Source organism: Rattus norvegicus, chromosome 11 (genome assembly GCF_021556685.1).
Source record: "Rattus norvegicus strain SHRSP/BbbUtx chromosome 11, alternate assembly SHRSP_T2T, whole genome shotgun sequence".
In the NCBI taxonomy this organism is placed as follows: Eukaryota; Metazoa; Chordata; class Mammalia; order Rodentia; family Muridae; genus Rattus; species Rattus norvegicus.
In genome coordinates, this window is record NC_141544.1 from 38,265,952 (window position 1) to 38,293,610 (window position 27,659).

At 39.9% G+C, this 27,659-nt stretch overlaps 1 protein-coding gene and 1 long non-coding RNA gene across 5 annotated transcripts in view; one reads left to right on the forward strand and one right to left on the reverse strand.

Annotated features, from left to right (window-relative positions):
- Cyyr1 (cysteine and tyrosine rich 1) overlaps positions 1-27,659 on the reverse strand; it is a 106,518-nt gene that overhangs the window by 20,588 nt on the left and 58,271 nt on the right. Inside the window, exon 3 of one of the 3 annotated variants that reach the window (XM_087576468.1) lies at positions 2,758-3,273. Within the exon in view, the coding sequence (XP_087432594.1) occupies positions 3,195-3,273 (79 nt within the window). The 3' untranslated portion in view covers positions 2,758-3,194. 3 annotated transcript variants of the gene reach the window in all.
- LOC148002488 (uncharacterized) overlaps positions 22,835-27,659 on the forward strand; it is a 144,058-nt gene continuing 139,233 nt past the window's right edge. For both annotated transcript variants that reach the window (XR_015633222.1, XR_015633223.1), the window contains exons 1-2: positions 22,835-23,178; positions 25,126-25,286. This is a non-coding gene — a long non-coding RNA (uncharacterized LOC148002488). The remainder of the gene's footprint in view (positions 23,179-25,125; positions 25,287-27,659) is intronic.

Below are 27,659 nucleotides of genomic sequence, written 5' to 3' on the forward strand. Positions count from 1 at the left end.
TACTAATAGGCACTGGTTACCTAGAGACCACTCAAAAGCTATGGGTTGCTTCAAGCCTATTCTTGACCCTCATCTGTGATTCTGAAATCCTTAAATGCTCTGAAAAGTAAAAGTATGGACAAAGGATCTGAACTTGTGTTGTCTAAAACATTTTTGTCTGTTAGACTCTGCCCCAACTCACTTCAAAAACAGAACACCACTGAGGAATCCAAAACTCTTTTATTCGTACAGGAAGTTTTACTTTCTTCTTGAATTACGAAGGCTGGATGGGAGACAACCCTGGAAGTGTTCCCTATTAGCAATTAAAGAATGTCACAGTCTAGTCATTTAACAAATACTTCTCTGTGAAGAGGAAGATTTGTCAGAGGAGGTAATTTGAAGGAAGAAAAGGAAAAGCTATCTGGAAATCTTCTTTGCATTATAATTTTCTGTTTTAAATACAATTAAACTGGAAGGTTTAATTTATGCTCCTGAAATAATCAGTGGCCCAATTATTGAAACATAGAGGTTCCAAAGTCTGTATTCTGCAAGCTGTTAAGATATAAAATTGGAGCAAATTTATATTCATTAATCCTTCTTTTTAAAACAGAAGAAAATGGAAAATGAAGTGCGTTTTGTCCCTCTGTTGACAGTTCTGGCAAAAGCGCATCCTAAGGTCATGTGGGTTGTAGCAGTGTGCTAAGTGAGGTTGGTGGATTTTTCTACCCTAAATCGTGATTTTGGTGTCCTTGATCCTTTGCTACCCATTAGCAACTGTAAATTAGTGCCTAAGACGCATTAATATAAAAGTCATAGCAGCATCTATTTAGCTATTAATTCAAAGAAAGAAGATGCGTACGGCAATTTTCTGTGTTTAAATGCCTTGGTCAGGGAAGAGAGAAGGTGTAAGCCTGGGACGTTTGGCATCATTGTCCCTTGAAAAAAGTTTTAGGATTTTTTTGTTCTTGAAACAATGTTTTGCAAGGGAGAAGGGTGGCATATTCCTTGCTCCTTTAAATTTTTATCTTGGAACAATTATAAATTCAGGGAAATTGTAAAAGTGATAGAGAGGTCTGCAGAGAGTGTAACCTTCACCACTTTCCTCCAGTGGTCGCCTGTTAGGTAACTCTAGAATAACAACTGAATGAGAAAACTGACACTGGTAAGGAATGCAGAGTTCTTTGTCTGCTTACCACACACACAGAGCCACACAAGTACCACAGCGGGCCACGGCTGTTCCTGCAATACTCACATTCACTTTGACTTTGCCTCTCTCACAGTTCTCCTGTACACACACACACACACATACACACAGTACACACAGTATATACACATTTTTGATTTAAAAGTTAATAGGACAAGACAGCAGCGTGATGAACTCTTTGGAAAGAGAAAAGGAGGCCGTGGGAGTGGAGAAGGATGTAGGGTGATGAGGGTGGATATGACCAAAGTACATTGGCATGTATATATGGAAACATCATAGTGAAATCCGTTATTATGTATGCTAATTACGTAAGTTTGGTGAAAGAACACACACACACCCTCCTAAGCAAAAAGGTTCAGAGAGCTTCCAGGCTGATATATACACGGAGGTGTGGGAACAAGAGTGTGCCCAAAAGGGATATTGTTATAGGCTCCCAGACCTTAGCACAACTGAGGTTCAGGCTTTAAAACCCTTCACAGGACAGTAACAACTGCCAAACCTAGAACCCAGATCTAATCTATCAAAGTCCATAGTTCTGCGAAAGTCCCTAACTATAGAAACCTTGCTTTTGGCTTTTATAGTTCAGCTTCTAGCTAACTGTTCTCTCTAACTGTAGTGTGTTAATCCAGGATGTGAACTTTGTGCTTAAAAACTCACTCCAAGAAAGGCTGGGGACTGCACCAGGGTCTTGAACACTCACTGAAGTCACTGGCTGGCTAAAACAAGACTGTCTATTGGTTTGAACATGCATCCGATTGGGCTTCTCTAGAGGATACCTCTCAATGGGATTGAAGCTGTGAAAGGGTTAGATATTCGCCCCAACACTTACTTTATCTACGCATTATTAGTTTGGCTTTTTCTAATAATGACTAATAACAACAATATACACTAATAACAGCAAGTAAGTGTTTTCTGAGTCCTGTGAGTTGTTCCTACAAATACCCAAGCCCCACAGTGGGAGAGTAGGAATGCTTTAACTGTGTAGCCAGGGTACAGAGAAGTGTTGGTAACCTGAGACCTGGAAATATGCACCCGGTATCTGTGGTCAGGAAGGTTTGAGGGACTGATTACTTCCCCTGGGGAACCTGAATGAAGCTAATTCCAATTAATTCATATTATTTAGAATGGTAGTGTAGGCAGCAGGGACCAGTGGCATACACCTATCTCCATATCTAGACTGGAGGCTGAGATAGAAGGATCAAACTTCGAGGCCTGCCTGTGCTACACAGTGAGTCAAGACATCCCGATCTCCAAATAAAACTGAACAAACAAGGCTGAGCTCAGATAAGATAGGCAAAACCCTTAGCGTGTGTGAGGCCCTGAGTTCAATCCCTAGTAGTGTGTGTGTGTGTGTGTGTGTGTGTGTGTGTGTGAGAGAGAGAGAGTCTGTGTGTGTGTGTTTGTGTGTATATGTATGTGTTTGTGTGTGTGTGTCTGTGTGTGTGTCTGTGTGTGTTTGTGTGTGTGTTTGTGTGTGTATGTATATGTGTGTATGTGAGTCTGTGTGTGTGTGAAAGAGGAATAGACATTCTTATACTTCTTTTTATGTCCTGTTAAGAAAAATACTGTGTATTCATGTAGTTACCAAGTGCCCAATCTTTATTTCTTTCCTTTTTTTTTTTTTTATTAACTTGAGTATTTCTTATTTACATTTCGAGTGTTATTCCCTTTCCCGGTTTCCGGGCAAACATCCCCCTCCCCCCTCCCCTTCTTTATGGGTGTTCCCCTCCCAACCCTCCCCCCATTGCCGCCCTCCCCCCAACAATCTAGTTCACTGGGGGTTCAGTCTTAGCAGGACCCAGGGCTTCCCCTTCCACTGGTGCTCTTACTAGGATATTCATTGCTACCTATGAGGTCAGAGTCCAGGGTCAGTCCATGTATAGTCTTTAGGTAGTGGCTTAGTCCCTGGAAGCTCTGGTTGCTTGGCATTGTTGTACATATGGGGTCTCGAGCCCCTTCAAGCTCTTCCAGTTCTTTCTCTGATTCCTTCAACGGGGGTCCTATTCTCAATTCAGTGGTTTGCTGCTGGCATACGCCTCTGTGTTTGCTGTATTCTGGCTGTGTCTCTCGGGAGAGATGCTGCCCACTTGCTGGTAATGAAAAATAAAATAAAATGAAACAAAAACCACCACCACCAACAACAACAAAAATTAAAAAAAAAACTAAAAGAAAATAATTGATTAATAGTTTGTAACAAATAACATTTTATGATCAAGACTGTAAATGTGTTTTAATGGCTCTAATGATAATGGGAAACTCAGTAATAACAAGGCTTAGAGATAATGCCTTCTACTCCCAAAATAGATTTCTCTGTGTAAAGTAGAATCTGATAATACATTGTTTTGATAATATTTATAATGAACTTTCTTTCCTGAGCTCAGCTTCACCACAGCAATTTAGTACAGACATCTTGACACTATTTTCCTGTTAAGTGATATTTATGTAAAATAGTAAATATATAAATGTGTAATAGTTCCCTCTGACATGACTCAGTTCGCAAATACATATCATAATATAATATTTATGATTACTCTGTGTAGTAATTTAGTGGTATCAATCACAATGAGTCAGAAGAGTAAAGAGAAGCCATCAAAAAGTAAAGGCCCACATGAAAATATGAAGTATAAGCAAAGACATCCATTAGGAGAAGCATTTCACATTGACACAAGCATTTCCAAGAACTACATAGCTGTTGTGAGAGTCTCTTTGTGTGTGTGTGTGTGTGTGTGTGTGTGTGTGTGTGTGTGCACCTTCCTCGTAACTCCCCATGACAAAGCACAGAACAATTTCACCAGAGTTCACTGGGGGAACCAATGAGTTTATACAATTATTTATAAGGTAATCAGTGAGGGGTTATGGGAAGGAGCTTGGGAGACCATAAAGAAGACACACTGGAGGGTCTGAATCCAGCATGGGTGATTGGGTAGACAGAGCCCCTTCCCTCACTCTTCCCAGCTTGTTTACTTCTGGTTCCTCCCAGAGACCATTTGCAATTAGAGTAGATTGCCTTCATCTGGTTGGGCAGAGGGCCTTATATTTGGATAAAGGTTCTTTAACCCTTCCACCTTTCCTTCTATGAGGGAGGGCCAAGAGGCAATAAACCTAGCTGTGAAGATCTTTGCCAGAGAAACGGCTGAAGTCATGATGGAAGCTCGGTGACTGGAGAAGAGTGCTGTGTGCCAAGAGCCAGAGATAAACTGTGTTGAAGAGAGTGCTTGGTAAAAGAAACAACTGAATTTTCAAAAGAGGAAATTTAAAATGAGTTCATTCCTTATTATAACAAACTACAAGTGAGTTAAATGGTTCTTGGGGAAAGAAATATTAAATGGACCAATTTATTTATGATAATTGATATGGGAAATGACAGGGCAATGAAGAAAATCTTATTCCAACAGCAGAAGAAAGTAAGATATAGACATAAAAAGAATGAAGTATGACATAATTCCCCATTAGAATATTCTAATTTCCCAAGAATCTGGGAGTTTTGAGCAGTGTATTACAGTAATATCTTTCAAAGCCAATACTTTAGTAGACCATTTTAGTAATTTATAATAAGATAGATAATTTAATCAAATTTCAACTTAAAGAGAGTGAATATATTGTCATCTATGATGCTTTACTCAATCACCACAGTATTGTAAGAGTAGGAAAACAAGTGGGTGGAGTCACACCTCAGCAGACCAGAACACTTCCTACTTTTGAAGTGGACCCAGGTACAGTTCCCAGCACCCAAAATCTAATCTATATGATTTCCCCCAATGCTATTATTCTGAGAATAATTGAGATAAGTTTCTAAAAATTCCCTGGGAGTAATATGCTAAGTGAAATCATTAAAGAGATTTGCAAAGAAGGAGGAGGAGAAGGAGGGAGATGGGGAGGGGGAGAGGGAGGAGGGGGAGGAGGAGGAGGGGGAGGAGGAGGAGGGGAGGAGGAGGAGGGGGAGGAGGAGGAAGAGGAGCATTATTTTCTTGGCATATTTTTATTTCCACTGCCTGTGGGGTGGAGAATTTAAAATCCACCCTCACATTCACAGTCATCGCCAGAACAGCAGCTGGCCCTCATGGCCTAAAGCTGAAAGGTCTAATAAGGTCCCTTAGGCATGGGTTGATGCTGGAGGATGGAGACCTTCCCGAAAGAACCACAGGAGCAGGTGATGGATCTTTATAGGATAATGAGACTGTGAGCCTTGCTCAAAATTTGCTTATGTGGCTTTGCCAATAGCCGGACTGACATACATTCAAACCTGGCAACTCTCCCAAACAACTGTGATGTTCTTTCTGGACCCTGTCTGTGCCTAGACAGACCTGTGATGGATCACTGTCTACTGAGGCTCTCTCCTGCCTATGGTTTGCCTGGCTCTGACGTTTATCCTCTTCTGAGATGAGGGCTGCCCTGTCAGACTTCTCTCCTGGTCTTCCTCACAGCCTCACCTGTGCCAGCCTGCTGTGATGGACTGGAGCTGCCATTTTGGCTTGTCCCCGGGATCTAGTATCATTATCATTAAAGTTATTTATAAAGCAATCCACTCTCCCCAGACCACTGTTTCATTTTCTCTCAGGATAGAACTATATGCAAATTGTTTCTAAGGTTATTATATCTTACTATTATCTACTCAAAAAAAAAACCCACCCTATTTTTATCTTATTTCATTTCAATAGGAAACACTTCCAGGAAAGGAATGTGATTCATGTGATTAGCTAGCTAGGGACAGAGAACAATCTCTAGATCAATACTTTTAGCCAAGGTCAAGTTTATTCTGAGTGACCCAGCTTGGTTTACTTACCTGTCTTCAAGCCTGCTCTTTGGAACCACAGAGTTAAAGGAGCAGTGACAGGAGAGTGGTTCAGATGCAGAAGCAAGGGGATTGGCAAGTAAAGGCATAAATGTCCATGCCCTGTAGCTTGGTGTAGCTGGTAATACCAGAATTGTATGCTGGCTCTTGGGTGAAAAGATTGGGAAAATCCTCAGTGACATCTTGAGGGAATCTGACAGTAGGAAGGAAGGTAAACAAATGAAGAGCTCCAACTATTGATCAGAGTGTACACTTATGAATGGTAGATTACACATAGAATATCTAGTATAAGAATTGCACAATGATCTTGGGAAAGAAATCAGAAGGTTCAGCTTGACAATAGCATATGCAATGGAAGAGACTGAGGGGAAGTTGGGTGGTTTAAGAGCAGAAAATTCACTGATGTCTACCTTTGAATCATCAAATTGAACGCCCAAAAGCCTATTGTAAACATCTGCTATCCTCAGGCACTCAAAGCTTTTGAAGAATCCCAGTATTTAAATGTTATTAAGCCTAGAGGTAACATGTATCTTATGGTAGAAAGTAGAAGGATAAGATGTTTCTGTGTGACTATTAACTTTTAGGATGAATTTAGTGTACCAGATTTTTTAAAAAACTCTCCCAAAGAGAACTTCTCTGCAGAATGGGTGCTTTGATCTGATCTTTTATAGGAGAAAAGGAAGAAGAAGAAGAAGAAGAAGAAGAAGAAGAAGAAGAAGAAGAAGAAGAAGAAGAAGAAGAAGAAGAAGAAGAAGAAGAAGAAGAAGTAGTTGTTGTTGTTTAAGGAAGTGGTTACAGGGAGACCAGGGAACAAACTTGTCCATCTTGTTTCTTAATAGTCTGATTTTTAATTAAGTGTATTTTCTAAAGGTGATTATGTATTTAGAAGACACATCTATTTTTAACTGTATTCAGTAGAATTTTAAGATAACAAGCATGTACCAATAGGAACTTTGCTTTGGTCTTAAAATCTATGACCTCTGAACTGACCTCTGGAATTGTATGCTTACACTTCTGTGAATCATAAATTAAAAATGTGTCTTTGAGATATAATTAGATAACACCATGTAGTCTGATCTTGCTACCCAGATTCAGTTAGAATCTAATTGGCTTAGAGATGTTTGGGGTTCCTCCATCTCCCCAGCACATGACTAATTAACAGAAATCCTACTTTAGTAATATTGTTGCTGCAGGTCAGCATAGGAAAGCAAAGTGGATGGAGAAATCTTAATCTAATAAGCACTAAAAAATAGATCGGACCAGAATTAAATTTCGGAGTTGTGATTAATTATAGAGCAGCAGAAAGAAAATTCAATGTACATTGACTAGTTATAATTCAAACTGTATTTAATCACACAATTCTTTGGCAATATCTCTAATTCTGAGAAGGAAAAAATCTCTTTCCAATAATTCTTACCTCACTTATTCTCAATGTAAGAAACAATCTTATGCATGGAGATGTGATAACCATTAATAATAACCAGTAATAAATATTTTGTAATTATAACTCTCTCTTATCAAATTATCTAGGCAATGTAGCCAATGCTTTAATCTTTTGTCTCTCTGTCTCTATTCTGTGTGTCTGTTTCTCTCTCTCTCTCTCTCTCTCTCTCTCTCTCTCTCTCTCTCTCTCTCTCTCTCTCTCTCTCTTACACACACAGACATACACATGGTCTCAGTAGTAGCCCAGGCTGTCATCATGCTCAGAATCAGAATCATCCTGCCTTGTGTTTCCTAAATTCAGGAATTATAGGTAGGTAGCACATTATCAAGATGGGTCTTAAATTATGTTGTTTACTTTAAAAAGCTATATTTTTCTCAAAGATATTGTAAAAACCCCAAAGGCTACACTATGAGGGCAGACATTATATGCATCTCCTTTTCTCTTAAGAGAAATAAGGAGTCACTATCAAAATATCACTCTAAACACATGCTTTTTTTTCTCATGTGTCAATTAAAAAGGGTTAAAAGATATTTTTAAAAAATTGTACTCTTTGCTTAGTAATAGAGTATGTTTCTTTGTGTTCCTTGAAATTTACATAGGTCAAAGACTTCTCCCTTCCATCGCTGCAGAATTTGTAGAGTGGAATTTGAGGGAACATAACTTTAAGTTTTTGTGTTTTCATTGTCAAGAAATCTTCACTCTGATCCTGAATTACGACAGATAACATTGAGGAGGAGTAGCCTGAGAAGTGATAGTTTTCCTTCCAGGAAAGAAGAGAATTAGTCAGCACAAGCTATATTGACCAACTGTCAATACGTAAGAAAAAAATTCAAGCCACAAGGGTGGAGCACAGACAGAAGAACAAGGGATGTTACAGTCAGATTTGCTGCTACTGATTGGGGGTGGCTCTGATAAAATTAATGAAGAGTAGGCAGAGAGGAGAATCCAACGAGGACAATCCAATGAGAACAACTTCAACAGTACATGATAAGGAAGTGATATCTTCAATGTTGCAAATTCCACGTAGGAAGAGGGAGGGCAGCAGGGCAGGAGACACTGAAGTCTCACCAAGAGCAAAACCGTTCTCTGTATTTCCCAGTTTCCCATGCTCAGAGGGGGTCATGCTACTAATTCTTCCCCAAAGAATATATATGCATCATTTCCTGTCAACGTCACTCAATGTAATGTCTCTTCAATCATGTGTATCCTCAGGTTGTGTGATAGGAAGTGAAGGATGCTGGGATGGACAGTGAACTATTTGGGGTGAAGTGAGGTTGAGTTACCCAGTTATGGCTTCCAAGAGGGAAACACACCTGAGCTGCTGGGCTGATGAAGCCGCACGGGCTTCTGGCTTCACTGACATTATAGATTTTTCTGCTGCATGAACTTCAGGATTTAGACTAAGCACATTGGATCTAACATTTAAAAATATCCAGTTTTCTCTACTAAGAGACTTTATGACTTGACCACGCTGATCTTCAGTTTTGGGAGCACAAATCATGCCACGGGGATGGACTGCCGTGAGTGGTTTAGGCTTAGGAAATACAAGGGGAATGAGGGGATGAACTTAGGGAGTGCTACGTTCCAAGGTGCCTGAGGAAGACATCCAAGCTACACACACACACACACACACACACACACACACACACACACACACACTTATGGGGAAAATTCTTGAAAGATTCTATGACCATTTTTCTTATTATCACATTTTCCTTAGTTTTCTTAGTGGGAAACAAGATGGCTCAGTGGTTAAAGGTGCTCACTGCCAAGCCTGAGGACATGGATGTAATCATTGGCATATAAATGGTGGGTAGAATTCCCAGAAGTTATCTTCTAACCTCTGCGTGCAAGTTGTACACCCCTCCCAAAAATAAACAAATGTAATAGAAATTTTAATAGCTTTGTCTTCCATGTACAGTAAAGTTCAAGTTCTTCTTAAAGACTTCAGGTTATGTGCTGTGGCTTAGGTGGTACAGTACTGATTAAGCAATGTTTGAAATTGCAAACTGTTGAATTGACTGGCATAATCCAAAATGAGTGCTATAAACAGGTCATTGGCATTTTCTCTAGAATATTTATTGTATCCATTTCCTGCTGAGAAGACTTTAGCAGAAAAGGTCCACCTTGCAAATTAAAACTGGGTAATTGTGAGGATATTAAGTTTCCCCACAAATATCTTTCATTACTAGGTGTTATTTTCAAAATTTTATGTTACTGGGACTTAGTGGTCTCACACCAAGGAAGGTTATGAGCAACTGACTGAAGGAATTTAGCATCTAACTTTCCATTAAGATTCACTTGGGTCTAGTAGAAAATGGCCTTCCTTGCTGATCATTAGTGATGGACTTGGAAACATGATGAGTCTGAGTTGATCTGGAATTTTCTGTTTCAATATTGCCCTCCACCCCACCTTTGGAAACACTGCTCTGTAGATTTTCTTACGGTCACACATATCCTTCAATGGCCATCTATGAACAGAAAACATTGCCAGCAACTGTTCACTGCTTCTGCTTTTGGAACACTGTGACACTGCTTGGCTAGTTCTGCATATTTACCAACTATAGGAATTTCCTATGTTAGGATGGCTGCAAGCATTTGAGTGACAGAGTGTGTGCCTAGCATGCATGAGCCTCTAAGTTTAGTCCTTATTAATAACCCATTAAGAAAGTACTCTATATTAAATATTCACTGTTTTACTTGCAGTATATTTCACCTATATACAATTGACTGAGAATATAGGAGAAAATAAAGATAAGTAGAAAAAAATGACGATTCCTACAATTGCTTTACTCTCATGTAATTTCTATTTTAAGTGTGTTTATCTAAATCCTGCCTTCTTTTGTTGAGGAACTATTATTATACGATTACTTCATGTTCTAGTTCAGAATATCTGAGTCAATCTGGTGATGCTTTCCCTTGGGCTCTGAAACAACATGTAGGCAACCTGAACCCCTGAAAGCATCCCTGAAAGTTTCTCTTGGCCTTGAGATCACTAAGGAAGGCCAGCAAGCCTCAGCGGGATCTTCTCCCATTGCTGAGATTACAATGGTGTGATACTATGTCAAAGTTACATGGATACTAGCATTGGACTCAGGTACTCATGCTGGGAAAGGCAAGCAATGGGTACACAGAGTCATCTCCCCAGACCCTTATCCCATGAATCCCAGACTTTGTTTCCTTTGTACTATCATCAGATAGATTTTATCTTAAATATTTTCAAGGAATGCTCTAAAATCCAAAAAGGGCTAGAAAAACACAGAATGTGCTCTTGAAATATGAGATGCTAAAAATACCAGAAGTGCAAACCATGTCCTGTGACCTAACTATGGCACAGTGCCTTATACAGTAAAGCTATAGTAACAAGGAATGAATCATTTCTTTGGCAAGACTTATAGCATCCAGGACTGTTACAGTATAGAAGCATAGGCATGCACACAGTGTTTTACACTGAAACATAAGCATTTTCTTTAGTGGACCCACATGCAAATAGTTTTTTTGTGCTTTCTGTTGGGGTACATTGACTGAATGTTGTCTCAAACTGGGCTTACATGTTTCATTTGTCTCATATATTTTTTATTTGGTTTGAAATTATAAGCAGCTATATTTGATGCCAACCTTCACACTTCCCTTCATTCATATTTGATGAGCCCTGGAAAAGTGATGGGGACCTCATCTCTTCATAGAATTATCTGTTATAAGTATTTTTTTCTGTGGATATAATTGTGACCTAGGAGAAATCACTTTTGACCTCTCCCAGAGATGGATTATTACACACCAGTTCTATCTGATATTTGAGATAATAATGCATTAAACATTTTAATTAAATCAGACCTTAAGGATGAGTTATTTAATGTAAAAAAAATCAAGGAAGTAGAAACCCATAGAGGCATGAAATGATACAAGGCTCTTTCAAAAGCACAGTTTAGCATGGTGGATCCTCTCTGTAGTTTTGATGGTAGAAAGGGAATTGACTAACAGCTGCAGATGAGCTTATGCAGATTAGCTCATGGTCATGTGGTTTAGACCCACAGCTGAGTGAGGTGTCAATAGAAGCAGGTAGGTGCCAGAGATCAACCTGTGTTCCTGCAAGCAGAAGAAAACTAGATCATAAGAAGGAAGAATGGAAACACGGCTGCCATCTGCCAGGAGGCTGCTTTGTGACTGGGGTGAGGAAAATCATTGGTTAGTTTAGTGGTTCAAGGGGGTGGTGTCCCCACAAAAGATATGTTTATTGATAAGTCCTAATTCTCAGACCCTGTGAATGTTATAGTGTTTGGAAATGACTATTAGTAAATGCAGTTAGTTTAAGGATTTTGAGGCATTGTGATCATTTTGGTCATTGTGATCATTTGATCATTGTGATCAATTTGGGTAGGCACTAAGTCTTGTGTTGACTATCCTCATAGGGATACAGAAGGGAGGTGTCACAGACATAGAAGTAGAGTGCAAGATGATCACAGCCAACTAAGTATGCAGTATGGTGAAGGACTGACATTTGCACAAGAAACTAAACATCTAGGCTAGAGAGATTGTTAAAGGGTGTGGAGTTCTGTTTCACGTCTGTTTTGAGGCTTCTGGTCCCCAGAGCTTCAGGAAACACATTTCTGATTCTTTAAAAGGAAAGGCTTCTTTATGGCAATTTGTCATGGCGGCTACATGTAAGTAGTATTATAGAAAGGGAAGGAAAATGGCAGGAGGAAGGAGTCAGTGCAGGTCAGTGTGAATTCTGAGCAAGGTCAGTAGAGCAGGACAGTACTATATACACGAGGGAGCAGCTGGAAAGATGTCCGAGTGGGCAGGCAGGCAGCTATGCTTATGAAAAGGTGCTGGGTTTGAATCCTCCTGTCTGCAGTTCAGCAAGTAGATCAGATTGGTTAGAGACAAGTGATGTTCTTTGGGTTGTAGAAAGCAAAATCAAAAAGAGAATAAAAACAAGGAGAACACTATTTTCTTGAAAGAGTAGGAGTCCACTGCAGAATAGTGAACAATTCTACAATAGAATGGGTAGAATTTGTATGCTGTACAAATGGAGCAATATCCCTCTCAGGGTGCATAGAACTAAAACTTCATGCAGGGGTTAAACAGGAGCTGTTTATTTCTTACAGTTATGTAGGCTGGAAAATTCAAGGTTCAGGCACCTGTTTGCAGATGGCTGCTTCCACTATGCGTCTTCACATGCCAGAGAGAGGAATCTCTGGTGTGTCTGTCTCTCCCTATATTTACTCCTGTTGTCATGGGGTTCTGCCCTTCTATTCTCATTTCAGACTTCGGCAATTTAGTATCATCGTAATGATTCCACTTTGCAAGCTGTGTTTCTGTGGAGAGGTAAATATTCATCTTATTATGAGGCGTTTCTTGACTTGTGGATGAGGTGTTGACCACACAGTAGTAGCATCTGGGATAGGTTCTGTGATAGCCACCTGAAAGAATAGTAAGACTGCTCCAGGAGAGCCTGTCTATGTAGAATGAATGGTGGCAGGATAGCAGGTGGCGCAAGGGACAGCTATCATTTGTAGATGTCAGCAAGCTCATTCATTCAGGAGAAAAGACACTCTGCAGCTATAAAAGGGGCAGAGCAGCCAAGAAAAGCATGCGCCAGGACCTGAGCTACAGCGGTGTGGTGGTCCTCTTCTCTGTTCACCCCCACCGCAGTTCTCACAATTTGGGCCAGCAACAGTTGTCTACATTTTTCTTCACAAATGCATGTGGACCACCAACTATTGGCTTTGGGGAGAAGTTTCACATGATATCTGAAATGTTTGCTGCTATTGTAAGTGACATAAATTCTCTTGAGTCATGGTACCTTGCGACTGATAAGACTCAAAGGTTAAGTGTGAGCTGAAAACTCATGAATTTGAGCTACCAGATGAAAAATGCTTCCTGCAAACAGTTGGTGGGGGTAGCTATGGTTTGCTTGTCTAATAAGCTTCATGATTGTTCTATGTGAATAGGCCATGAAAGCAAAGGACATTTACTGCTACTAAATGCTAGTGAGAGAAACCTTTGGTTAGCACAGTCAACAAGGAAGCAAATGGCCGCTTTCCCATTCCTTGCTCTGATCCAAGGATGTGCAAATCACAGGGTGTGGTGCATGTGGTTCATTTCAACTCTTGATTGTGAGAGGACGGTTTACAGAGAACTTTGTAAGGTATCACATGCAGACTCCATTTTGCTTTCCCATGCCAAAGGAGAAGTCTGCCATCAGATCTGTGAAATGACCCAGGATGGAGAACAAGGATTCAAAGTCTTCTCCTCTTCATTCACACACACACCCTGCCTCTCCCCTCATCTCCCCCTCAACCAGCTCAGCCTCATTTCCTTCACCTGTGTACAGTGGAGATCTTGAGTGTCAATTTCATCTTGTTATATTGATGGATGGATTCCCACAGTTAGACTAAATAAAAATCTGACCACTTATGTATTGTAAGAATTAATGTATAGTAAGAATTAATTTATGGCACAAAATTAATATAAATATTCTAATGCTTCAGAACACACAGAGATGGGAGAGGGAGAAAAAGAGGGAGAGGAAGGGAAGGAGAGAGGAGGGAGGGGGTGTGTGGGTGGTATTAATGAGTGTCAAGGAATAAATATGTTTTAATGAATGTGGAAAGAAACCGCACTACAGAAGATGTTGTCTTGTCTGGCCCAATGTCTCTCAATGCTCTGAAGAACCGAGTATATGTGACAATAACAAAACAAAACAAAACAAAACAAAAAAACCACAAACAAACAAACAAACAACCAATTGTGCCTTGTTCTTTGGATCCACAAGTAGTGTAGGATTTTCAGACCACAGCATCGGTTTCTACACTGAAACTGAAATGATATCAGGCAGCAAGCCTAAAAAATTTAGAAGTATCTGCCTAGGAAAGCAAAAGTGAAAAGCAGACATTAAGAAGGAGAATCCAGATAAAGACGTCACCAACTCTGTGGCTGCTCTGGATCTGATCCACAGCTAAGGCAGTATTCTTTTAGAAGAATCAGTTGTATACATACAGCGGATGTCTATGCCATGCCATGCATTTAACCCCCAGTGAATTGTTTTTAATCTCATATTGTTTGTAGGTTGTAGCAAAGCACACCAGAGAGCAGTAATAAACAATAAAGAGAAGTTCAGGGTCTCAAGTCCTTTCTTCATCAGGACCGCGTGGAACAGGTGGGGATCTGCCGCCATCGGCGAACATTTTACTGGCGAGTTATTCTTTTTATTACTATTCATACAGGGTAGTTGATTTTTGTCAGGATATTTATAACCTACCCTATAGATGTAGCCTGAGTATATTTGCTGCGGTTAAAACATCTATTTAATAATTAATTCTGAGGGTTAATGAGCCAAGGAGAATTAAAGTGGACCGAATCATGGGAAGATAATGTTATTTTCCCCTTGTTTTCAGAAGGCTCAGTGGTAGAGCTTTTTGGCTTCCATACTCATAAGAAACTATTTATACTGACAACAGCTCTAATTTCACTCTGGTAATTTAACATATGAATGGTACTTCAAGATTCTTAAGAGAAAAGGGCAATTTTGGAGAACTTACTTTTCTGGAGTGTTTGGAATCTGTTCTTAAGTGGGAGACCCACTTTTAAATATTTAAGACCTGCAGATCTTAACAACTTCTCTCAATATACAAAAAGAATTTAATAAAACTAAGTATAATCAAAGTAAATCAATCTTTTGTTTGGAAAAAAGATGTTAGATATTATATCTTTCTGATAATAGTTAAAATACCATTAAACAAATAAATTTACATCTCACAATCTACTTTAAGAAGTTAATTAAAAATCAAAATCTTCCCGAGGATCCCGGCCCGCAGCAGCTCTCTGCTCCCAGACCCGGTGAGAGAGAGACCCAACCACCTGGTCAGGTGGGCACTCCTGAGGCTGTAGAGCAGAAGAGACCACCAACACTGCTCACCCCTGCCCACATCCCTGGCCCAAGAGGAAACTGTATAAGGCCTCTGGGCTCCCGTGGGGGAGGGCCCAGGAGCGGCAGGACACCTGCCTGAGACACCTCCGGACCCTGAAGGAAACAGACCGGATAAACAGTTCTCTGCACCCAAATCCCGTGGGAGGGAGAGCTAAACCTTCAGAGAGGCAGACAAGCCTGGGAAACCAGAAGAGACTGCTCCCTGCACACACATCTCGGACGCCAGAGAAAAAAGCCAAAGACCATCTGGAACCCTGGTGCACTGAAGCTCCCGGAAGGGGCGGCACAGGTCTTCCTGGTTGCTGCCACTGCAGAGAGCCCCTGGGCAGCACCCCACGAGCGAACCTGAGCCTCAGGACCACAGGTAAGACCAAATTTTCTGCTGCAAGAAAGCTGCCTGGTGAACTCAAGACACAGGCCCACAGGAACAGCTGAAGACCTGTAGAGAGGAAAAACTACACGCCCGAAAGCAGAACACTCTGTCCCCATAACTGACTGAAAGAGAGGAAAACAGGTCTACAGCACTCCTGACACACAGGCTTATAGGACAGTCTAGCCACTGTCAGAAATAGCAGAACAAAGTAACACTAGAGATAATCTGATGGCGAGAGGCAAGCACAGGAACCCAAGCAACAGAAACCAAGACTACATGCCATCATCGGAGCCCAATTCTCTCACCAAAACAAACATGGAATATCCAAACACACCAGAAAAGCAAGATCTAGTTTCAAAATCATATTTGATCATGATGCTGGAGGACTTCAAGAAAGACATGAACACACTTAGGGAAACACAGGAAAACATTAATAAACAAGTAGAAGCCTACAGAGAGGAATCGCAAAAATCCCTGAAAGAATTCCAGGAAAACACAATCAAACAGTTGAAGGAATTAAAAATGGAAATAGAAGCAATCAAGAAAGAACACATGGAAACAACCCTGGATATAGAAAACCAAAAGAAGACACAAGGAGCTGTAGATACAAGCCTCACCAACAGAATACAAGAGATGGAAGAGAGAATCTCAGGAGCAGAAGATTCCATAGAAATCATTGACTCAACTGTCAAAGATAATGTAAAGCGGGAAAAAGCTACTGGTCCAAAACATACAGGAAATCCAGGACTCAATGAGAAGATCAAACCTAAGGATAATAGGTATAGAAGAGAGTGAAGACTCCCAGCTCAAAGGACCAGTAAATATCTTCAACAAAATCATAGAAGAAAACTTCCCTAACCTAAAAAAAGAGATACCCATAGACATACAAGAAGCCTACAGAACTCCAAATAGATTGGACCAGAAAAGAAACACCTCCCGTCACATAATTGTCAAACACCAAACGCACAAAATAAAGAAAGAATATTAAAAGCAGTAAGGGAAAAAGGTCAAGTAACATATAAAGGGAGACCTATCAGAATCACACCAGACTTCTCGCCAGAAACTATGAAGGCCAGAAGATCCTGGACTGATGTCATACAGACCCTAAGAGAACACAAATGCCAGCCCAGGTTACTGTATCCAGCAAAACTCTCAATTAACATTGATGGAGAAACCAAGATATTCCATGACAAAACCAAATTTACACAATATCTTTCTACAAATCCAGCACTACAAAGGATAATAAATGGTAAAGCCCAACATAAGGAGGCAAGCTATACCCTAGAAGAAGCAAGAAACTAATCGTCTTGGCAACAAAACAAAGAGAATGAAAGCACACAAACATAACCTCACATCCAAATATGAATATAACGGGAAGCAATAATCACTATTCCTTAATATCTCTCAATATCAATGGCCTCAACTCCCCAATAAAAGACATAGATTAACAAACTGGATACGCAACGAGGACCCAGCATTCTGCTGCCTACAGGAAACACACCTCAGAGACAAAGACAGACACTACCTCAGAGTGAAAGGCTGGAAAACAACTTTCCAAGCAAATGGTCAGAAGAAGCAAGCTGGAGTAGCCATTCTAATATCAAATAAAATCAATTTCCAGCTGAAAGTCATCAAAAAAGATAAGGAAGGACACTTCATATTCATCAAAGGAAAAATCCACCAAGATGAACTCTCAATCCTAAATATCTATGCCCCAAATACAAGGGCACCTACATACGTAAAAGAAACCTTACTAAAGCTCAAAACACACATTGCACCTCACACAATAATAGTGGGAGACTTCAACACCCCACTCTCATCAATGGACAGATCATGGAAACAGAAATTAAACAGTGATGTCGACAGACTAAGAGAAGTCATGAGCCAAATGGACTTAACGGATATTTATAGAACATTGTATCCTAAAGCAAAAGGATATACCTTCTTCTCAGCTCCTCATGGTACTTTCTCCAAAATTGACCATATAATTGGTCAAAAAACGGGCCTCAACAGGTACAGAAAGATAGAAATAATCCCATGCGTGCTATCGGACCACCACGGCCTAAAACTGGTCTTCAATAACAATAAGGGAAGAATGCCCACATATACGTGGAAATTGAACAATGCTCTACTCAACGATAACCTGGTCAAGGAAGAAATAAAGAAAGAAATTAAAAACTTTTTAGAATTTAATGAAAATGAAGATACAACATACTCAAACTTATGGGACACAATGAAAGCTGTGCTAAGAGGAAAACTCATAGCGCTGAGTGCCTGCAGAAAGAAACAGGAAAGAGCATATGTCAGCAGCTTGACAGCACACCTAAAAGCTCTAGAACAAAAAGAAGCAAATACACTCAGGAGGAGTAGAAGGCAGGAAATAATCAAACTCAGAGCTGAAATCAACCAAGTAGAAACAAAAAGGACCATAGAAAGAATCAACAGAACCAAAAGTTGGTTCTTTGAGAAAATCAACAAGATAGATAAACCCTTAGCCAGACTAACGAGAGGACACAGAGAGTGCGTCCAAATTAACAAAATCAGAAAGGAAAAGGGAGACATAACTACAGATTCAGAGGAAATTCAAAAAATCATCAGATCTTACTATAAAAACCTATATTCAACAAAATTTGAAAATCTTCAGGAAATGGACAATTTCCTAGACAGATACCAGGTATCGAAGTTCAATCAGGAACAGATAAACCAGTTAAACAACCCCATAACTCCTAAGGAAATAGAAGCAGTCATTAAAGGTCTCCCAACCAAAAAGAGTCCAGGTCCAGACGGGTTTAGTGCAGAATTCTATCAAACCTTCATAGAAGACCTCATACCAATATTATCCAAACTATTCCACAAAATTGAAACAGATGGAGCCCTACCGAATTCCTTCTACGAAGCCACAATTACTCTTATACCTAAACCACACAAAGACACAACAAAGAAAGAGAACTTCAGACCAATTTCCCTTATGAATATCGACGCAAAAATACTCAATAAAATTCTGGCAAACCGAATTCAAGAGCACATCAAAACAATCATCCACCATGATCAAGTAGGCTTCATCCCAGGCATGCAGGGATGGTTTAATATACGGAAAACCATCAACGTGATCCATTATATAAACAAACTGAAAGAACAGAACCACATGATCATTTCATTAGATGCTGAGAAAGCATTTGACAAAATTCAACACCCCTTCATGATAAAAGTCCTGGAAAGAATAGGAATTCAAGGCCCATACCTAAACATAGTAAAAGCCATATTCAGCAAACCAGTTGCTAACATTAAACTAAATGGAGAGAAACTTGAAGCAATCCCACTAAACTCAGGGACTAGACAAGGCTGCCCACTCTCTCCCTACTTATTCAATATAGTTCTTGAAGTTCTAGCCAGAGCAATCAGACAACAAAAGGAGATCAGAGTGATACAGATCGGAAAAGAAGAGGTCAAAATATCACTATTTGCAGATGACATGATAGTATATTTAAGTGATCCCAAAAGTTCCACCAGAGAACTACTAAAGCTGATAAACAACTTCAGCAAAGTGGCTGGGCATAAAATTAACTCAAATAAATCAGTTGCCTTCCTCTATACAAAAGAGAAACAAGCCGAGAAAGAAATTAGGGAAACGACACCCTTCATAATAGACCCAAATAATATAAAGTACCTCGGTGTGACTTTAACCAAGCAAGTAAAAGATCTGTACAATAAGAACTTCAAGACACTGAGGAAAGAAATTGAAGAAGACCTCAGAAGATGGAAAGATCTCCCATGCTCATGGATTGGCAGGATTAATATAGTAAAAATGGCCGTTTTACCAAGAGCAATCTACAGATTCAATGCAATCCCCATCAAAATACCAATCCAATTCTTCAAAGAGTTAGACAGAACAATTTGCAAATTCATCTGGAATAACAAAAAACCCAGGATAGCTAAAGCTATCCTCAACAATAAAAGGACTTCAGGGGGAATCACTATCCCTGAACTCAAGCAGTATTACAGAGCAATAGTGATAAAAACTGCATGGTATTGGTACAGAGACAGACAGATAGACCAATGGAATAGAATTGAAGACCCAGAAATGAACCCACACACCTATGGTCACTTGATTTTTGACAAAGGAGCCAAAACCATCCAATGGAAAAAAGATAGCATTTTCAGCAAATGGTGCTGGTTCAACTGGAGGTCAACATGTAGAAGAATGCAGATCGATCCATGCTTATCACCCTGTACAAAGCTTAAGTCCAAGTGGATCAAGGACCTCCACATCAAACCAGACACACTCAAACTAATAGAAGAAAAACTAGGGAAGCATCTGGAACACATGGGCACTGGAAAAAATTTCCTGAACAAAACACCAATGGCTTATGCTCTAAGATCAAGAATCGACAAATGGGATCTCATAAAACTGCAAAGCTTCTGTAAGGCAAAGGACACTGTGGTTAGGACAAAACGGCAACCAACAGATTGGGAAAAGATCTTTACCAATCCTACAACAGATAGAGGCCTTATATCCAAAATATACAAAGAACTCAAGAAGTTAGACCGCAGGGAAACAAATAACCCTATTAAAAAATGGGGTTCAGAGCTAAACAAAGAATTCACAGCTGAGGAATGCCGAATGGCTGAGAAACACCTAAAGAAATGTTCAACATCTTTAGTCATAAGGGAAATGCAAATCAAAACAACCCTGAGATTTCACCTCACACCAGTGAGAATGGCTAAGATCAAAAACTCAGGTGACAGCAGATGCTGGCGAGGATGTGGAGAAAGAGGAACACTCCTCCATTGTTGGTGGGATTGCAGACTGGTAAAACCATTCTGGAAATCAGTCTGGAGGTTCCTCAGAAAATTGGACATTGAACTGCCTGAGGATCCAGCTATACCTCTCTTGGGCATATACCCAAAAGATGCCTCAACATATAAAAGAGACACGTGCTCCACTATGTTCATCGCAGCCTTATTTATAATAGCCAGAAGCTGGAAAGAACCCAGATGCCCTTCAACAGAGGAATGGATACAGAAAATGTGGTACATCTACACAATGGAATATTACTCAGCTATCAAAAACAACGAGTTTATGAAATTCGTAGGCAAATGGTTGGAACTGGAAAATATTATCCTGAGTGAGCTAACCCAATCACAGAAAGACATACATGGTATGCACTCATTGATAAGTGGCTATTAGCCCAAATGCTTGAATTACCCTAGATCCCTAGAACAAACGAAACTCAAGACGGATGATCAAAATGTGAATGCTTCACTCCTTCTATAAATGAGGAAAAAGAATACCCTTGGCAGGGAAGGGAGAGGCAAAGATTAAAACAGAGACTGAAGGAACACCCATTCAGAGCCTGCCCCACATGTGGCCCATACATATACAGCCACCCAATTAGACAAGATGGATGAAGCAAAGAAGTGCAGACCGGCAGGAGCCGGATGTAGATCGCTCCTGAGAGACACAGCCAGAATACAGCAAATTCAGAGGCGAATGCCAGCAGCAAACCACTGAACTGAGAATAGGTCCCCTATTGAAGGAATCAGAGAAAGAACTGGAAGAGCTTGAAGGGGCTCGAGACCCCAAAAGTACAACAATGCCAAGCAACCAGAGCTTCCAGGGACTAAGCCACTACCTAAAGACTATACATGGACTGACCCTGGACTCTGACCCCATAGGTAGCAATGAATATCCTAGTAAGAGCACCAGTGGAAGGGGAAGCCCTGGGTCCTGCTAAGACTGAACCCCCAGTGAACTAGTCTATGGGGGGAGGGCGGCAATGGGGGGAGGGTTGGGAGGGGAACACCCATAAGGAAGGGGAGGGGGGAGGGGGATGTTTGCCCGGAAACCGGGAAAGGGAATAACACTCGAAATGTATATAAGAAATACTCAAGTTAATAAAAAAAATATGAAAAAAAAAATCAAAATCTTTCCTTTTAATTCTTTTCTCTAAGTCATGCTCACACATACAAACAGGCACACACACACACACACACACACACACACACACACACACACACACACACATACCTCTTTTTCTTCCTTAGTCAAATTAGTCCTCTCTCATCTTATTTCTGCTCACTTTTCTCCTCAGCGTGATCTGCCTGGAAACTCTGCTGCCAGGAGACCTGTGCTGAGGACCACCTAATGCTCGTTTCAACAAGGAGTTACACAGAAACTACTGGTTTGTTCCTGAGCACATGCAGTATTTTAAAAGAAATGATAAAACATTTGAAACATTTGTTTGGATATTAGTCATTCAGGTGCATAATAACTAAAGTAGAAACTATATAAGGGGGAAAGAACTTTTAAGAGTCTTCATTGCATCTGAGAGGAAGGGAGAGAGAGAGAGAGAGAGAGAGAGAGAGAGAGAGAGAGACAGAGAGACAGAGAGACAGAGAGACAGAGAGACAGAGAACACTTAAATCTTCATCTTATGGGAGAACCATCCTGTTCGTTGTTTCTTATTTATTCTGACTTTTCAAATGACTCTGTAGGTCTCTAATTTCTGTGGTTCTGGCATTTGCCCACTGTCGTTCTCTTCAGCACAAAGGAATTTTAAAACAGACAATTTCGTGAAATGGAACAAGAGGAGCGATGGGCAGGGAGAGTGATAAAGGACACTAAATGTAATTGTAAGAATTGCTTATCTACATAGCTTCCTAGAATCTTCTATTGGAGTACATTCCAAGAATCCTGGTCACACACATGTCCAGATAACCCACAGTGTTGTGAGAAACCGAAAATTATCTTGTAACCTAGAAACTTTATCTGAATTACAACACAGCTCAGTAATGAAATCACAGAGAAAACAAGCCCCTCTTTTCTGAGTTTTATTAGTGTAGGTATTTATTTAATAGTTTGCTGTATTTATTTTGATTCTATACAATGTAGGCTTTCATATTGTGTTCATGGTTGTCCAAGTACAGTGAAATATCCAAAACTAATATTTACTGCAAACATTCTACTCCCATGTTAAAAAAAATCAGTGATAACCCCACAGTGCAAATGAAGATAAGCTTCCGTGTAAGATTTCAGAGATGCTGGGAGATGGGGCTTCCCAGGGAGCTAAAGATGAAGCTTTGATGACCTCCGTTCTGCACCGGGTCACAGTGGAGCCAGGAGCTGGCTGTGCAGCCTCACCAACCTCCCCAGTGCTTTCTTTGAATGTAAGAAAAAGGCGCAGCCTCAACATTCGTCACTTATGAGGATATTACGAGAATTAAATGAGGGTATATGTGCGAGCAGCATGCCGGAAGCATCCTAAGTGCTTGATATACATTAGCTGTGATCATTAGCATTATCTTTTAGTTAATTAAGCTGCTAGGATCATGAGCTTCTCAGACAGTTTCTTCAGGCAGCCATGGGGCCTAGTAACTAAAGAACTTCCGCTAAGGCGAAAGGAAGTTACTGCCTACCTAACACCATCTAAGGAGGACTTCCTTCCTGCAGAATGTAAGTTAATAAATAGCAATATTATTATTATTATTATTATTATTATTATTATTATTTAACAATGTCTCTAACCCTATTTTGTAGGCCGTAAGGAGGAATGACGTGATACCACATTAAGAAACTCTTTATTCTTGTAGTGGGATGAAATCAAGGTTCTCCCCCTTCTAAATGGTCCCTATACTGTTTATTAACTTGATCAAGCTGCTATTGTCTTGATATTTTAACATTAATTGCTATCGTTCTCTTATTGCTCTTGATAGTACCTAAATATTTAAATCTGCTGTTCGATGAAGTTCATGGATTTTGGTTTGTGCATTTGGAACCATTATCATAACCCTTGGGTTCACTGAAGCTCTTCCCAAAGGGGACATTTCGGCTGATTGCTTCAGAGTTTACATATTGTTCACTATAAAAGGACCTTTATGCATTTGCATAAAGCTTCTATTATCTGAAGCTTCTATTTCCGTTGCTGGTTAACTTTTAGTCCTCATCTATTAATTTCACTTTATTTACTCTGTCCTAGATCACCTTGGTTCTTTGTTGAAGTCATCCTTTTTCTAGTTTTCCTATGTGATGATATTTTTGACAAATAGGGACTTTCTCTAAACTATTAATCTCTAAGGTTTGGTGTCACCACAGGTGTTTTGATTTGCAAATCATAAGAATATAATTTTTAACCATATTATGCAGTCTAAACAAACAAAGGCTTACTTAGTAAGGATTCTGAGAAAAATAGATTCTGCAAAGACATAAATGCAATCTGTAGGGACAGCTACATCCTCAAACCCAGCCTTCCTAATGAAGGTCTGGTTCTAGTTTGGATACAAACTCATCAACCAATGAGCTCTAGCATCCATATCAAGGTATTACCCTGGAGATCTGACCCATATACTCATGTTGTGATTCTTTTTTTCATTCTGGAAAAAAAAAGTCTTAATTAAAAAGTTGCATGGACTGCTGTTGGATTCATACTCAACGTGGGTGGATGGATCACTTGGTAAATGATCCTGGCCCCATTTGCTCACATTTGTTTGGTAAATAAATACAGCTTTTCTTGTTAATAAAAGCAAATCAAAGTTTGCAGCTGACCACAGAGAAATAGAGCTCATCACAGAATAGTATGCCCAGGGCTAAGAATTACTTCTGTGCACTGCATGAAGGGAGAAAGAATACTCTAAAACTGCAGTTCGGAGAAAGTCATGGTGGCTCTGAAAACGATCAGCCCACAAGATTGCAGCAATCTCCACTCGAGTATGCTCGAGGATTCTCTTTATTTTCATCCTTCACATTCACACTCAATCTTGACACAGGAGGCATATGTCTCAGTTCCTTATAGTACCAAGCATGTGAAAACAGATGACTCATGCACCACTATAAAAGCATGCTTCTACAGAAGCCAACCTTATGCTGACTGAAGAGAGGCTTCAAGTTGATGAGGCAAAACCCAGCAATGTCCCATCTCAGAACATATGTTCTGCTGTCATAGAAAACACAGGACTAAATATAAATACCAAACAATGCTGCATCATTGACGTTGAGCATCTTTAGGCTCATTGCTCTATCATTGCTTCTGGGATAGCATTCCTTACACAAATTTCATAATTTATGCGCTGACTTTTTTTTCCAACTAGTGTCTCCTTTATAGTCAAAGAATCAAATGAGGTTTGCCATAGAGAAATTTCATGGCAAGCCAGTGAGAATTTCAAAGACAAATTATGCGTGGGCATGAAAATGCCAAACAAGTAAACAACAAAGGACATCAACAAAACCCGACTTTATGAAAGACCTAGTTTGATATTAAAATTCTATACAGCCTCTAAGTTATCCAATAAACTACTGAAATAAATGCCCATACTCCTTGAGGCAGTATATGAGAACACAATACTCTTTGCTGTCTCTTGAGCATCATTGTTTGTGTACTGAGATGCACCTATCACTTTCTCTCAGACAGGTCAGCACCCATTAACAGGGCAGTTCTGCCTTTAGGGTTCAACAGTGATTGAGTACCTACTATTTCCCTCTGCTTCAGCTGTTTGAGATTCAAGAGTTGTCTTGTGGTACTGATGCAAGCAAGTTCAAAGTCACCTCTGATGTGGAGCATCCTGAAGGTGAGGCCAGGGGAAGCTTCACAAGCCTTTGACATAAAAATAGAAGCTGAAAGTAGTAGGACATTGTCAGCAAGACACAGTGTGGAAATCCTCCACTGGAGGCAGAATTTTTGTAAAGTCAAAGGTATGTAAAGTAGCTTATAACATTTGGGAAATAAACAAAATTATAAAGCGGCAAGAGCCTGTGCAGTCTAGGGATGGCAACAGAGGCAGCTAATCATGCAGTCAGGAATCTGATCAGGAGGGAATCTTTCAGCCTAACAAGGGGATTGCGTAAGAAAGACATAAGCCATTGTGATTTTGGAAGACGCTGTCTTCAACAGTATGCAATAAGATGAGGAGGCCAGGGAAGCTCACAAGGGGCATTTCTACAGTTCACATGTCACCAAATAAGAACTAAGTCTGAGGATGTGTTAGGTTTTAGGAAAGGAGATTGGAGAGACATGGTGGAGAAAAGTACTTTTAGTAATGTCTGAGGCTCCTGGCTAGGAAAGTCTAGGGAATTTTCTGCACTGAGAAGAGCAGTGCAATAGTCACAAATTCCAGAGTTCTTAGAGTATTCATTTAGGAATATTCAAGTAAACTGTGAGGTCAATACACCTCTGTCATGACCCGGGACACGCCTTGCCTGATGTAAGATTATGTTTTCTGATGATCTTTTTAGTTTCTGAAATATAGGTAAGTATTCTTGCAAAGATCTCCTTGGCAACTATTTGATAAATATTTCAAACAAGGGAACTGCAACTGAGGGTACAGGGGACTTAGAAATCTGGTTATTTTCACTGGATGAACTAACCAATAGCGTTGGTTCAGTTAGAATTACTTCTGGGTCAAGTGTCACAGGATGGGTGATAACATTGCCTTGCCATAGTAAGTAATGCAAGTCACTGTTCAGTATCATACGTACTGTTTTTAAAACTGTTGTTTTTGTTTTGTACATTTTTTGCATGTTTGCTTCTTATTTTGCTTGTTTGTTTGTTTTTAAAGAGAGAAGGAAAATGAAGATAAAATTGAGTGAGTAGGGAGGAGAGGAGGATCTGCGAGTGCTTGGGAGAGGGGAAAACATGATCAAAATATATTGCATGAAAAATTTTCTAATAAAAGTGTGCTGTGGGCAGATCTAAATTCAATTAAGTTACTACATTGCACTTTATTTTTAATTGGATTATAATTCTATTCAAAAAATGGGCTGAAGTTCTCATAGTTACTCAACAGTCCTTCTGTGATGGGCCTCCTTCCTCCTACCTCCCTGACCTTAACACATATGTATAATCAAACACATAGTCAGATCAAGATGATTGGCTTGGCCATCTCCTTGCACATTTATTACTTCTCTGTGTCCACTTTACAAGCTGTTTGAAAGTGCACAATGTACTTGAGTCAACCATTGTTGGCCTACTATGCTGCATAATAATAAAAGTTCCTTTCTTCTTCAACATTATACCCCCGTATCCAACCACACTCTCTCTCCCTTCCCTGACACCCTTTCTAGGCTCTGATAATTAATGGCCTACTTTCTGCATCTTAGAGATGAACTTATAAACCTCTACGCCTTATAAATAAGCCCTTTTCTATTTTGTGCCTGGATGATTTTAGTTAATATGCCTTCTGATTTCATCCATGTTGCTGCAAATGACAGAAATTTATTCTTTTTCCTGACAGAGTAATATTCATGGTTGTGTATACATCATTTTTTTTTACCCATTCTTCTATTCATAAAAGCCTAGGTTGATTCCATATGTTGTCAACTGTGAATTATACACTTATATTATTACCTCTAGATGGCGACTTTCTAGGACATTTCTGAATCATTTCCAAATCATGTTTTTCAGACTTTTGGGGGAAACTTCCATATTGTCTTCTATAATTGCTTCACTAGTTTACATGGCCAAAAATCCTGTTTGAGAACCTCCCTTCCTCATAGCCTTATCAGCATTTGCTTGTTTAATTTTTTTTTGATAATAGGCACTTTAACATGGTTGAAACAATGGCATCCATATATCATAGCTCAGATCCGCATTGGGCTGCTGGTGTTTTTAAGTTGCAGAGTGGCATGATGCTGAGAGCTGAGGAGGAGGACGCACCAGGGCTGGGCATAAGACCTGGTTAAGTCCATTATATGGGAAAACAACCAACCAACCAACCAACCAACCAACCAACCAACCAACCAACCAACCAACAAACACTACCACCAACACCAACACCAACAAAAACAAGAGAAATGACATATGCCCTATTTACACCCGAGGGGCTGCAAAGGACAAATACTGAAGTTTATAAACAAAGGGTCAGGAGAGGGCTGCTACTCAAATGCTTGCTGTCCAAGCACAAGGAACTGAATCCCAATCCCTAGAGTCAATGTTAATAAAGCTT